At 42.0% G+C, this 12,752-nt stretch overlaps 1 protein-coding gene across 2 annotated transcripts; it reads right to left on the bottom strand.

Moving 5' to 3' along the window:
- Positions 1–246: 246 nt before the first annotated feature.
- Positions 247–12,642, bottom strand: LOC138633109 (peroxisomal succinyl-coenzyme A thioesterase-like). 2 transcript variants are annotated; one of them, XM_069719149.1, is made up of 11 exons: positions 12,499–12,642; positions 9,782–9,983; positions 9,589–9,688; positions 9,318–9,508; positions 8,169–8,338; positions 4,760–4,879; positions 3,904–3,986; positions 3,663–3,756; positions 2,603–2,683; positions 2,014–2,155; positions 247–1,255 (listed from the first exon to the last, which is right to left on the bottom strand). In XM_069719149.1, exons 2-11 carry the CDS (start codon positions 9,975–9,977, stop codon positions 1,119–1,121), a joined length of 1,314 nt encoding a protein of 437 aa, XP_069575250.1. In that variant the 5' UTR covers positions 9,978–9,983; positions 12,499–12,642; the 3' UTR covers positions 247–1,118. The 2 variants fall into 2 exon arrangements, with proteins under 2 accessions (XP_069575250.1, XP_069575251.1); XM_069719150.1 differs by having other exon boundaries at positions 9,782–9,978.
- Positions 12,643–12,752: the final 110 nt, after the last annotated feature.

The raw sequence follows: 12,752 nt of genomic DNA, 5'->3' as shown, positions 1-12,752 counted from the left end.
AAAGTGGATGTGACATCCACCCAGACATAGTACAAGTCTGTTGCTAATCTGTTGGCTACAGTTTTGTATGAACATAATCTGAAAACATAACAGCTCAACAATTGATGGTACCGGCATAGAAACAATAATAACAGTACTTGATGTATTATCATTGTTTTATTATATATATATATATATATTGCACAACCCCGTTTTCAAAAAAGTTGGGATGCTGTGTAAAATGTAAATAAAAACAGAATGCAATGATTTGCAAATCATGCAAACCCAGATTTTATTGCAAATAGACCAGAGACAACATATCAAATGTTCAAATGGAGAAATGTTATTGTTTTATGGAAAAATATATGCTTATTTTGAATTTAATGCCAGCAACATGTCTCGAAAGAGTTGGGACATAGGCATGTTTACTACTGTGTTGCATCACTTCTTTTTACAACACTGTAAATGTCTGGGAACTGAGGAGAACAGTTGTTGGGAGTTTTCCAAGTGAAATGTTTTCCTATTCTTGCCTGTTATAAGATTTCATTTTCAGCAAAACAATGTCAAACCTTATTCTGCAGGTATTACAACTGCATGGCTCTCTGGAAGAGTCCAGGTGATAAACTGACCAGCCTGCAGTCTAGACCTGTCGTCCATTTAAAAAAATTGGCACATCATGAAATGATAAATACGACAAAGGAGACCCAGAACTTTTCAGCAGCTGAAGCAAGGCCTTCCCTGAAAGAGAAGTTGTCTGGATGTTAGCATATGTTGCTCCAAAACAGCATTAATGGTTCCTTCCCAGATGTGTGAGCTACCCATGCCGTGTGCACTAATGCATTCCTATACTGTCACAGACGGTGGCTTTTCAACAGAGCGCTGATAACCAGCTGGATGGTCCCTCTCCGCCTCAGCCTGAATGCAGTGTCCATGATTTCCAAAAAGGATCTCAAATTCCTTTTCATCAGACCACAGGACAGTTTCCTACTTTGCCTCAGTCCAGTGTAAATCACCTCAGGCCCATAGAAGGCGTTTGTGTCTCAGGATCATGTTTATATATGATTTCTTCTGGTCTTCGGGCAAACATTTTGAATTTTGACTTCAGTTTGCGACTCTACTTTTATTGGTTGTCAGCTTGGTTACAGGTGGGAAAATGAGGTTGCATAATGGTTTGAGCCGCCGTACAGATTTTCCCTTAGAAAGACCAGCATCTTCCTCCAGGCGTCTTCCTGGGCACGAGAATGTGCCACCATGTGTCCCCCCCACAGAGCCATGACTGCAAACACAAGAAAAGAAAAAAAACAGCGGTCAAAACACAAGTTGCCTGGTTCTGGCACAGTAAAGAGAAACTTTGCCAATTTTAATGAGGGTGCGTAATCAGTGTTGATGGTTTTAATTGAAGCAATGCATTTCTCAATAAATCCCTTGTTCTTTGGGAAGCAGCTGCAAAATCTGTTGTTCTTCCGGCACCAGCGATATCATTTGATGTGTACTGTCACGTAGTTGGTGGCCGGAAGAACTACAGGCTAAAAGAACTTTCTAATTCACCAGATGGTGTGCTCTGGAGGTCCCTCAAAAACAAAAACAAAAACAACAACAAAATCCCTGTTCTTGTGTTTTGGCTGACTTGGACATTCAGCCAAAGAGATGCAGCAAAGAGAGGCAGAGGCTGTGGCTGCATTATAGCTGCAAGAGGATATGGCCAGCGGGGACCATCTAGAAACTGAGCTGCTAAGAGCAGACAGCGACTGGTGGTGTCTTTGCTCTGCTTGTTTTTGTTGGACGCTGTTACCAAAACCGACTTATGTTTGAAAGTTTTTCCCCTCGCTGGGATAGCGGTGAGCTGGTCAACCTCTTGAGAATACTAAAAATAAACTTAAATCGACAACTTAAACCAGCAGGGCTTCAACTGACTACATTTACCGTCAACACTGGACATTCAAATTAGAAGAATCAAAAGTTACCTTTAAACTTAAATCATCCAGAGAGTTTCTAAGAGTGTCTACAAGTTTCCCAGTGTGAAAGTGAACTTACTCTTCTGACGTGTGTCGAGAGTTTTGAAGGAGCTGGCTCGGACGTGCGGCGTGTACGGTGGTTCGATCAGGTGACCTGCGTCTGGGTACGACAGGACAGTTAGCAGGTGGTTGTTCCCTGCCCGCTCCATCATCTCCTTTATCTGGAAAACAGGAAGTTCCAAACCTGATCTCACATTTTGTCCAAATGTTTATTTGCACAGTGCTTCACAAACAAGGTCAATAAAAGAAAATTGGAAAACAATCGAGTACTATCGACAGAGTTCACAGTAAATTACAAATATGACGATCAAAGGTATGGCTGAATAATGGATAAATGTGAACACATAAATGTACACATAGTTTTTTCATATACTAAAATGAAGCAGTTATTACAAAAATTAAAATATTGAATTGTTACTTTAAAACCTAAGTCATTATTTCATGAAGCGTCGGTTCATCATTTTGAATGACTTTATTGTTTAGTTTTGGCCCTCTAGGACTTCCATATTTCACTGCCCTAATTCAGTTTCCTTTGATCATCCAGCTTTCTAACCTGACTTCAAATCTCTTGTAATAAATACAGGAAGCTGTCGTGTCAATGAACTCACGTCCGTTGCAGACTCGGGGGCGGGCCAGTTCTGATCGTCCTCACCTACAACCAGCAACAGAGGACACTGAAGTTGTCCAACCTGATCAGAGACAAACAGCAGCAGCTTGTGACACTTCTACACCCGTTACAGCATTTAATATTTAAGCTTCACCTCCCATCACCTCGGGAATAATTTATCTGTGGGTGTATTTCCTCCACATCTATGCTTAGTCTCTAAAGAAATGTACAACTCTGTCTTCCCAAAAAGTCAGGACGCTGTGTAAAATGTAAATAAAAACAGAATGCAATGATTTGAAAATCACATACATCCATATTTAATACCAAATAGACCAAAGACAACATAGCAAGGGTTGAAACAGAAGTTGTATTGTTTTATGAAAAAAAATTGCTCATTTTAATTTTGACGCCAGCAACACGTCTCAAAAAAGTGGCATGTTTGACACTTTTACATTAAGTCTTCTTTTAAAAACACTCGTAACCGAGAATACTAGTTTCTGAAGTTTTGGAAGTGAAATGTTGTCCCATTCTGGCCTGATATAGGATTTCATCTGCTCAACAGTTTAGGGTCTCCTTCATCGTATTTTTCATTTCAGGATATGCTAAATATTTGAAATTGGTGACAGGTCTGGATTGCAAGCAGATTGACTTGGGCTCTGTCCAATCACAAACAACATGTGTTGTCCTACCCTTCCCGGTTGGTGAAATGTTTTTGTGTTTAGTGAAATGTTTTTGTATATTGTGACATGCCATTGCGTTTTGTAAAATGTTTTTGTGTTTTTTTTGTTTTTTCTGAAATGTTTTGTGTTCTGTGAAATGTTTTTGTGTTTTCTGAAATGTTTTTGCGTTCTTGTTAAATGTTTTTGTATTCTGTAACATTTCTGGAGCATATTTGAACTACGTTCCCAGATTGATTCTGCTCTCTACACTGTTGTACTAATTAAATAAAGCCATTAGATGCCATTAAAAAGATACTTTTAAAACCCAAAATACATTTACAAAACTGAAAACTGAATGAAATGCAACAAAAAGACCGAGACACTGTGGCTGGTGGTACTCACATCCACTTTGAGTGAGGGGTCAGTGGGGATGGGCAGCAGCAGTTCTCGCCAGATGACCTCGTTCTTCTCGTTGATGCGAGTTTTCGCACCGTTACTGATGGGACGAAAAAACAAAATGAAAAAAAGAACAGAATTCATCTACTTTCATTTGGCAGATGATGACTTAGTTCAGAACTGATCAAAACTAAGTCTGAGATTCATGTCTGTTTGTCTCCTTAAAGTATTAATTTGAGTAACTTACTCCTTAAAGAAAGTCAGTATTTGCTCCAGAGTTCCGTCAACCGGCTGCACATGGCTCCCACTGATACACACCGTACATCTAAGCTGACACACACACACACACACACACACACACACACACACACACACACACACACACACACAAAATGTCCAAGAAGGAACAAAGAACATACAAAGACACAAAATGATAAAGTAGCAAAGTGTCAAAAACTTAAAACAGTAACCACCAAGATTTACCATTATTATTATTATTGCCATTATTTCTAAAGCTTTTATCACCTTAAAGCATCATAAGCAGGAATAATGAAAACATGCTGAAAAAGCCACTGTAACAGCCCATTATTGTGGGAAAGAGGGACAAAGGTGAGAAGGGAAACATGAAAATATAACATGTGTAGTCCAATATATAACATAACACTTTCAGACTGAAACTGGAGTCCCCAAAGTCATCTATTGAACAGGCAAAGTAAACTGGCAATTAGCTTTTGGATGATGTTCAACTGTGTACAAGTTTAAGATACTGACCAGCCCAAAAAATACTTTGACATGGCTGAGCTACAGCAGAAGTTCGAGGTTCTGTTCCAGTATAATAAAAGTTAAGATGAGCCCATGAAGGCAAAATCAGTTGTTCATATTTTGAAGCAACGATATCTCTGGCTTTCCCACTGTTTCCAGTCTCTTGGCTAATGTTTGCTAACTGGACCTTCATACTTCCTGTACAGGAAAATAGGCATGAGAGTGGAATCAATGGCGTCATCAATTCTCAGCATGAAACAAAAATACACATATTTCCCATTATGTTGACCTTTTACAGATGTTGAGACTATGAAAACAGGTTTCAGCTACAATTGCCATACCTTCATAACTTTGGAGTAAACAGCCATTTTGAGGGTGACACAGGTGCCGAAGGAAAGGCCCAACATGGCGATCCTGCTGCCGAGGACCTGAGGATGCTGCTGCAGGACTCTATAGGCTGTCTGCAGTCAGAAAACAGAATGATACAACTCAAACACAGAGACCAGTGTGTTCGTTATCATTTTACAGAATATGTTAGATGTTCCGTAACTTCTGATGGTCGAACAAACTCCAATCTGAAACCTTTTTACCAGCCACACATTTTCATGAACCAGATTTCATCCCTTCTTGACAGCTGGACCATCAACGTCAAGCAGGTGGCTATAATCTACTATATCTATAGAATATGTCTATTTATTTATACATTTTAGTTGGTTTTACCAGTTGGCATAACCTTATACTATATTTTAGAAATGTAAGTAACTTAAAGTCCCACCTCTGGTGTTTACTGGGTAGTGGTTGGTTGAAGGGAGGGGGGGGGGGTATTATTTTTACTTTTCTTATTTTAAACCACTGTTACATAGCATTTGTGTGAAAAGTGCAATACAAATCAAGTTTGACTGATTGATTAAGTTATCTTTGTCTTTTTCAAATCTTGAAAAATACACACCTCTGTCCTCTGTCCCGGCTTCTGTTCCCACATACTTTTTTCTATTTACATTGTTGTGCTACGATTCAATCATAGACTCTATATAAACATGGACGTAGTTCAGGGTCTAAAAAGCTCATTGTCAGTGTGTAAATTCAGTACTACCATGTGTGCAAAAGTTTCCTTTGGTCTATGTAGGTAGCAGTTGAAAGGTCACTACTACATGCATAAATCACGAATTCCTTTCTGACAGGAGGAACTGGCTTTAATTTAGTAGAGCACATAGGTTAAAAGAAAACATACCCATAAGGTGTGAAGAGCATTGAACCCCTATGCACTCAAGTTATACAACATGTGCACATACTTATAGGAATGTAATCACGTGATGTTTTGTAACCCATGTATACAATAAAAGTAGCAAAGAGGGAAGTCTGATTCGGAGTTGGCTGATGCCAGGTGAAGAGCTTACAACTCTAAGACCCTGCACGGACTTCCCTTGCTGCAAGTAAAACTCAGATTTGGTGCCAAGCTTTGTTTTTGTCTGACTGTGGGTTTGATTCTTATCCTATCAGCGCTATGTTACGGTTCTGAACCCAACAGCCACAAGGAGGATGGCTTCATAAAGGCTATGGCTCCATAGACTCCCATTCAACTTCTCTCATGAAATACAAATTCAATTTGTTTTTTTACACGAGTAATTATGGTGTCATTCACTACAGTCACTCCTTCTTATTAGTGTTCTGGCGGTCCATCTGAAATTAATCCTGTCATTAATTAGATATTAGGCCTCAAAAAACTGTGTTTTAGAGGGTGTGTTTGCTTGATTGACAGGCCTCATGGTGCAATCAAGTTTTCTGTTAACTCTTATTAGTGTCCTTGAATTCCTCATCCCAATTTTTATAAATAAAATATGTAATTTTTTTTTTTCAAAACAGAAACGTATTAATGACAAGAGAAGAGGAAACGTAAACTGACCTGCATGATGCACTTCTTCTAGTAATTTGTCATTTCAACACTTGGTCTCACTGGTCTGAGTGAATAAGTGCTCCTGTCAGCCTGCATAAACCTCTATCCCAGTTTTTTATGGGTTTATTTTCACATAAACACACACTGATAACACACACGCTGATATCAGACACACCCCTTTTTGTAGTGTCTGCAGCTATCTCAACAATTTTCCGAGCAGAGTGTCACTCTCTCCTTCTAGATTGGAGGAAACTCTTCCCAACACTGACCATCTACAACCTTTGTGCGGTGACACTGGACACGTCTGCTACTGAGTAAAAATAAACATTAAAAAACAGCTGAAAGAACATGAACAGTAAATTCAAAACTTGTCAGTAACAGAATCTAGGTATTTATATAATCCTGTCTGAATAAACATCACAATTTTTGTCCCGATTATACATTATTTCTAACACGCTCATGGGCAGGCGGTAATTACAAATGAACCCGGGAACATAAAAACCTCGGGCTGGCCGCTCCTACGTAACATTTTCAGTTTATTTCAACAGCTAAGATTCTCTGGTCTGATGAGACCAAGATTGAACTCTTTGGCCTGAATGCCAAGCGTCATGTCTGGAGGAAACCAGGCAGCGCTCATCACCTGGCCAATACCATCTCTACGGTGAAGCATGGTGGTGGCAGCATCATGCTGTGGGGATGTTTTTCAGCGGCAGGAACTGGGAGACTAGTCAGGATGGAGGGAAAGATGAATGCAGCAATGTACAGAGACATCCTTGATGAAAACCTTCTCCAGAGCGCTCTGGACCTCAGACTGGGGCGAAGGTTCATCTTCCAACAGGACAACGACCCGAAGCACACAGCCAAAGATAATGAAGGAATGGCTTCGGGACAACTCTGTGAATGTCTTTGAGAGGCCCAGGCAGAGCCCAGACTTGAACCCGATTGAACATCTCTGGAGAGATCTGAAAATGGCTCCCCATCCAACCTGATGGAGCTTGAGAGGTCCTGCAAAGAAGAATGGGAGAAACTGCCCAAGAATAGGTGCTAAGCTTGTAGCATCATACTCAAAAAGACTTGAGGCTGTAATTTCTGCCAAAGGTGCTTCAACAAAGTATTGAGCAAAGGCTGTGAATACTTATGTACATGTTATATTTCCGTTCTTTATTTTTAATAGATTTGCAAAAAATTTAAACAAATGTTTTTCACTTTATCATTATGGGATATTGCGTGTAGAATTTTGAGGAAAAAAATGAATTTAATCCATTTTGGAATAAGGTTGTAACATAACAAACTGTGGAAAAAGTGAAGCGCTGTGAATACTTTCCGGATGCACTGTTAGTCTGTAAATTGTCACCCTGCCGTTCTCAACACATCTGGTCCCTCAACTGTTTCAGCTACCAGCGGGTGTACGGATCTCATCGTTTGCTTTCAGCAAGAGACAACAATAGCAAAATTACTTTGAAGGACAACTCTGTGGTTTTCAGGACATTTTATATTTTACATCTCAATTTTCAAGGTGTCAAATATACTGTTTTCAAGAAAGCTTGGAAACCCTGTAATGCCTGGAGAAAACACAATTTATGTTCACTAGTCGGCTGGACAAATTGACAAAGGGCAGTAGCTCTGATACTGCCTGGCTCTACAGCAGTAGGCCAACTTTTAAAAATTACAGCTAGCTAGGTGCACCTGTCATATTCTGTGGAGGAGGAGGACTCAAGTCATAACATACATGAAAGAACATCAGTAAAGATACACAATACTTCTAGAAATAAAAAGTATGCAGAAGCTTCCAGGCTGTAAAAGCTTCTTTCTCCGCTGCCTCCCGGAGACCAAAATATGAAGTTCATCAGATTTACCTCAAAGTACTGGTTGTCCACCATCTTTCCAGTTTCCAAAGTGATTTTCGGTGTCAGGTAGTCGAGGGCCAGAGAGGCGATGCCATGGGAGGCCAGCAGCGCTGTGCGGTACTCCACCAACTGCCCTCCACCCCCCCACAGGTCCAGGAGGCCGGGGAAAGGTCCGGGTCCTTCACACAAATCAAAACGTGAAAAACATTTATAACCGCGATTCCAAAAAAGTTAGGACGCCTTGTCAAATGTAAAGAAAAACAAAATGCAATGATATGCAAATTACATAAACCCATATTAAATTGAAAATAGACCAAACACAACATATCAAATGTCGAAACTGCAAAATTGCATTGTTTTATGAAAAATATGTGCTTATTTTGAATTTGATTGGCAGCAACACGTGTCAAAAAAGTTGACTGTAAAAAAACACCTGGTCCAACAGCGCTCAGTTCAAAAGCCAGCATCCCTGACAGTACAGGGGTGCATTGGTGCACATGGCATGGGTTGCTTTCGCATCTGGAAAGGAACCATAAATGTTCATGGATCCATGCATCCATGTTTTGGAGCAACGTATCCACACATCCAGACAACGTCTCTTTCAGGCAAGACCTTGCTTTATTCCAGCAAAACAATGCCAAACCATATTTGTCACGTATTACAACAGCATGCCTCTGTAGTAGAAGAGTCTGGACCTGTTAACCCGTTTAAAAGCTGAAAAGGCAAGGATGTGACAATATATCACACAAAACTGGTCTCTCCAGTTCCCAGACATTTACAGGGTGTTGTAAAAAGAAGAGGTGATGCAACACAGTGGTAAATATGCCAATGCCCCACCATAGATAGATAGATAGATAGATAGATAGATAGATAGATAGATAGATAGATAGATAGATAGATAGATAGATAGATAGATAGATAGATAGATAGATAGATAGATAGATAGATAGATAGATACTTTATTCATTTTAATTTTAAGATGTATTGTTGGCATGGTGTTGCAACACTGCATTTCTTTGAATGAAAAGCTTTAAGTGTTTCCTGCAGGTGTTTTTCTAAACAGAACCAGCCGGCTGCAGCTTTTCCCCACATCTCCTCCTCTCCATTCACTAACACCGGCTCCCTGCAGTGGCTCACATCCAGGTCATCTGGTCCTACCTGGGGGCAGGAAGAGGGTCGCAGTGAGATTCTCCTCTGTGATCGGGATCCTGCGGACACCGGGCGCCATGTACCAGCGCTCCACCACCACACCGGCCAGTGGAACCAGATCCACAAAGTTCTCTGCCTGGTGATCCTGGTACACTGAGATTGTGACCTCCATGGGAGTCTGGACATTCTTCTTCCTCATCCTGAGGGATGATGGGAGTGTCAGAACTGGTATTTATTATGAATCCTTTATTGATTGATATCATCTGCACCGTTAGCCTACCTGAGCCCAGGTTTGCTGCCAGGAACCGGTCCGAGGCTCCACAGTAGACCCATCGGTTCAACCCCAGAATATGTCCCACCCAGACTGCAATCCTTTGAAACTGTTAAGTAAAAGGAACAGACTTTTAAATACCTGCAAAACATCTCCAAATCAAGCCCCCTGAATGTCCACGTCTAGGTACTGAATCACGTACCGTTCACAGTCCCGGTGGCATCGGCAGTGTAGTGAGCGTACGCCTGCCAGCTGTGTCCGTCTTCACACTGGTGGAGAGCGTGGACAGTCAGCTGGGAACCAGGAAGGATGTTCTGGACCAGGACGACAAACTTCTCGTCCATGAGTCCTCTGGACGGCCGGATCGACAGCTTCACGCAACACTGATTCCTGTCCATCCTGAACTGAGCAATATGAAAAAATGTACAAATACGTATACATAAAATAAGATGGATACATTTTTTTAAATTATTTTAGAAACAAATATGAGCCATGAATAAATACACACACGCAGACTATTTACACAAAAACAAAAAACAAAAAAAATACAGCTTGGGATGAATGGAAAGTGTCAGGTGCTATGAAATGATATACAGTGCAACATTATTTTAGGGTGGTGTTGAACAGTCTGACAGTCGTTGGAACAAACGACCTGCGGTAGCGCTCCTTCCTGCTCTGAGGGTGCAGCAGTCTGAACTGAAGGAGCTGCTTAAAGCTCCTACAGTCTCACGGAGGAGGTGAGAGGTGTTGACCATGATCCATGTCAGCTTGGCTAACATCCTTCCTCTCACCCACCTCCTCTATGGAGTCCAGAGGACTGCCCAGGACAGATCCGGCCCTTTGGACCAGCTTGTTCAGTCTCCTCCTGTCCCTCTCTGTACCTGCACAGATCCAGCAGACCGCTGCATAAAAGATGTTCTCAGCAGATGGAGTCGACTCTGGTCCTTCTTGAAGAGGACATCAGTGTTGTCCGACCAGTCCAGTTTATTATTGAGGTGAACACCCATGAATGTATAAGTGTCCACAATGTCAATGTCCAATCCCTGGATATTCACCGGTATCGTTGGCTGCACTCCAGATCGTTCCCTTCTGATACACGTCCACGAGAACTTCTGGATGTGGCAGCAGTCAGCGTTGTACCTGAAGTCTGAGGTGTACAGGGAGAACAGGAAGGGGGAGAGCACCGTGCCCTGCGGGGCCCCCGTGCTGCAGACCACCACATCAGACACCATGTTGTGAAGCCTCACGTACTGCGGTCTGTTGGTGAGGTAGTCGATGGTCCATGCAGTCAGGCGCCCGTCCACTCCAGCTCCCTGCAGTGATGGCTGTATAGCGCTCGTTCAGCGGGGCCTTCAGCTCTGGGGTCACCCAGGGCTTGTTGTTAGAAAAGCACAGCACCTTCTTGGTGGGCATGGTGTTCTCCACGCAGAACGTCATGTCGTCCGTGATGCAGTGAGTCAAACTGTCCATGTCATCCCCGTGAGGCCGACATAGCACTTCCCAGTCAGTGGTGGCGGAGCAGTCCCTCAGCGCCTCACTGGCCTCCTCAGACCATCTTCTCACATACCTGCTGGTGGGGGGTTGTTTGTTCACTACAGGTATGTAAAGAGGGAGCAGATGGACCATGTCGTGAAGAGCTGTAAGCATCCTTTGTATTTGCATACAAAGTTCGTTTAGCCGAGTCTTGCTGAAGCACACGATGCTGGACTCCCGGTACTCCCTCAGCAGCCTGGCCAGCGCCGACAGCTCTTCCATCTTATTTGGGAGAGATCTCACATTCCCCATAATAACAGACGTCTATTCCTCTGCCGGCGTTTGACTCCAGCTCTGCAGCCCCGCTTCCTCCTCCTTGATTCCTCGGGGATCTGAGGTCTTTCTTCAGGGAGAATCCCAGAGTCGCGCAGCACCAACAGCTGTTCCCGTGTGTAAATAATGGAGCATCGCTGAACAATGAAGAAGTTCCCGAAGAAGTTTGTAGAAGTTCACAAATAAGTACAAACTAAAAAACTAATTTCATTAGTCGCACATCCATAGACGCAGATGAGCAACAGAGAAAAAAAACACAAATAAACTTAAAGAAAATAAATTGTGAGAGCTGCTGTGACTGACTCACACAGCGCCATCTTAACCATTAATCAGATAAATACAGCAAAATGTGGGCTTTGAATAAAATTGGTTAGCTTGTGTTATATTGAACTTTTTACATTGCCTTGCATTTTGAAAGCTTTGTGTTGTGTTCTGTCTTATATAAAGCCCTTTATGTCACCATGTTGGGCTATACTCCTAAACCTGTGTCTTTATCTATAAAATGCATTATATCGTCATTATACAGCCAGCTTTGGGTGTGAAATCTTGGGAGGACTACAGCTGCCATATAAATGTAGAGCAAAATGTACAATAATTCTGTATTAAGAAAGTACAAATACCATTAAATGTGTATTACTGACATGAGTATGTTTTGACATTCCACCACTGTTTGGTAAATCAGATGCTTCATTCTTATCTTTGGCGTCCAGGTGCAGTTGAAGCCTACCAGTGTGTGTGTAAGATGTTACTTCTTCAGTTTGTGTGAAGGGACAAAGTCCAAGCTGATTGCACTTTGATAGGTGAATATATATTTAGTCATTAACAAGAACATGTGTAATCCAAACCTGTGTTAACCTGTGATTGTAACCTGACCCAGGGTGCACATTATTCTTCAACTTTGCTCTCCTCAACTACTGCCAACTCAGACCTGTGTGCATTGTCCCGACAGAGTTCTCATTCATGTTTTCATCACAACCTCAGTAGAATTGGTCATTTACAGAGCAGTAGAAATGCTTCCTACAGGGGGACCAACGGCCTAAAATCAGATCAACATCTGTATATCTAGACGCACGTATGAATATAAACTCAAAGTCCATAATTCACCTTACCTACCTTTTAAATAGCGTGTATGAACCGCTTCCTGTGCGGTCAGAGGAGAACTGGTGTCTCCTGATTTGCAGCAGAGTAGATAGAGTCTGTAAATCGCTACAGAAATCTGGTAAACAAACGCTCTGACCGTCCTGTGAGATCAAGAGTCTATAATGTGACTTTACGAGTCAGCCAGGGCTTTCTCCTCCTCCTTTCTCCGGGCGGAGCTTCAAGTGGTCTCCTCTTCCGCAGACAACGTCGGTCCCGCGCGGCCACAA

The sequence above is a fragment of the Brachyistius frenatus genome, unplaced genomic scaffold (genome assembly GCF_029030835.1).
Source record: "Brachyistius frenatus isolate BFR_SWC_R1_liver_20210118 unplaced genomic scaffold, ASM2903083v1 Contig_208, whole genome shotgun sequence".
Classification (NCBI taxonomy): domain Eukaryota; kingdom Metazoa; phylum Chordata; class Actinopteri; family Embiotocidae; genus Brachyistius; species Brachyistius frenatus.
Note: the sequence above shows the minus strand (reverse complement) of the source record. Positions and strands in the feature narration are given on the sequence as shown.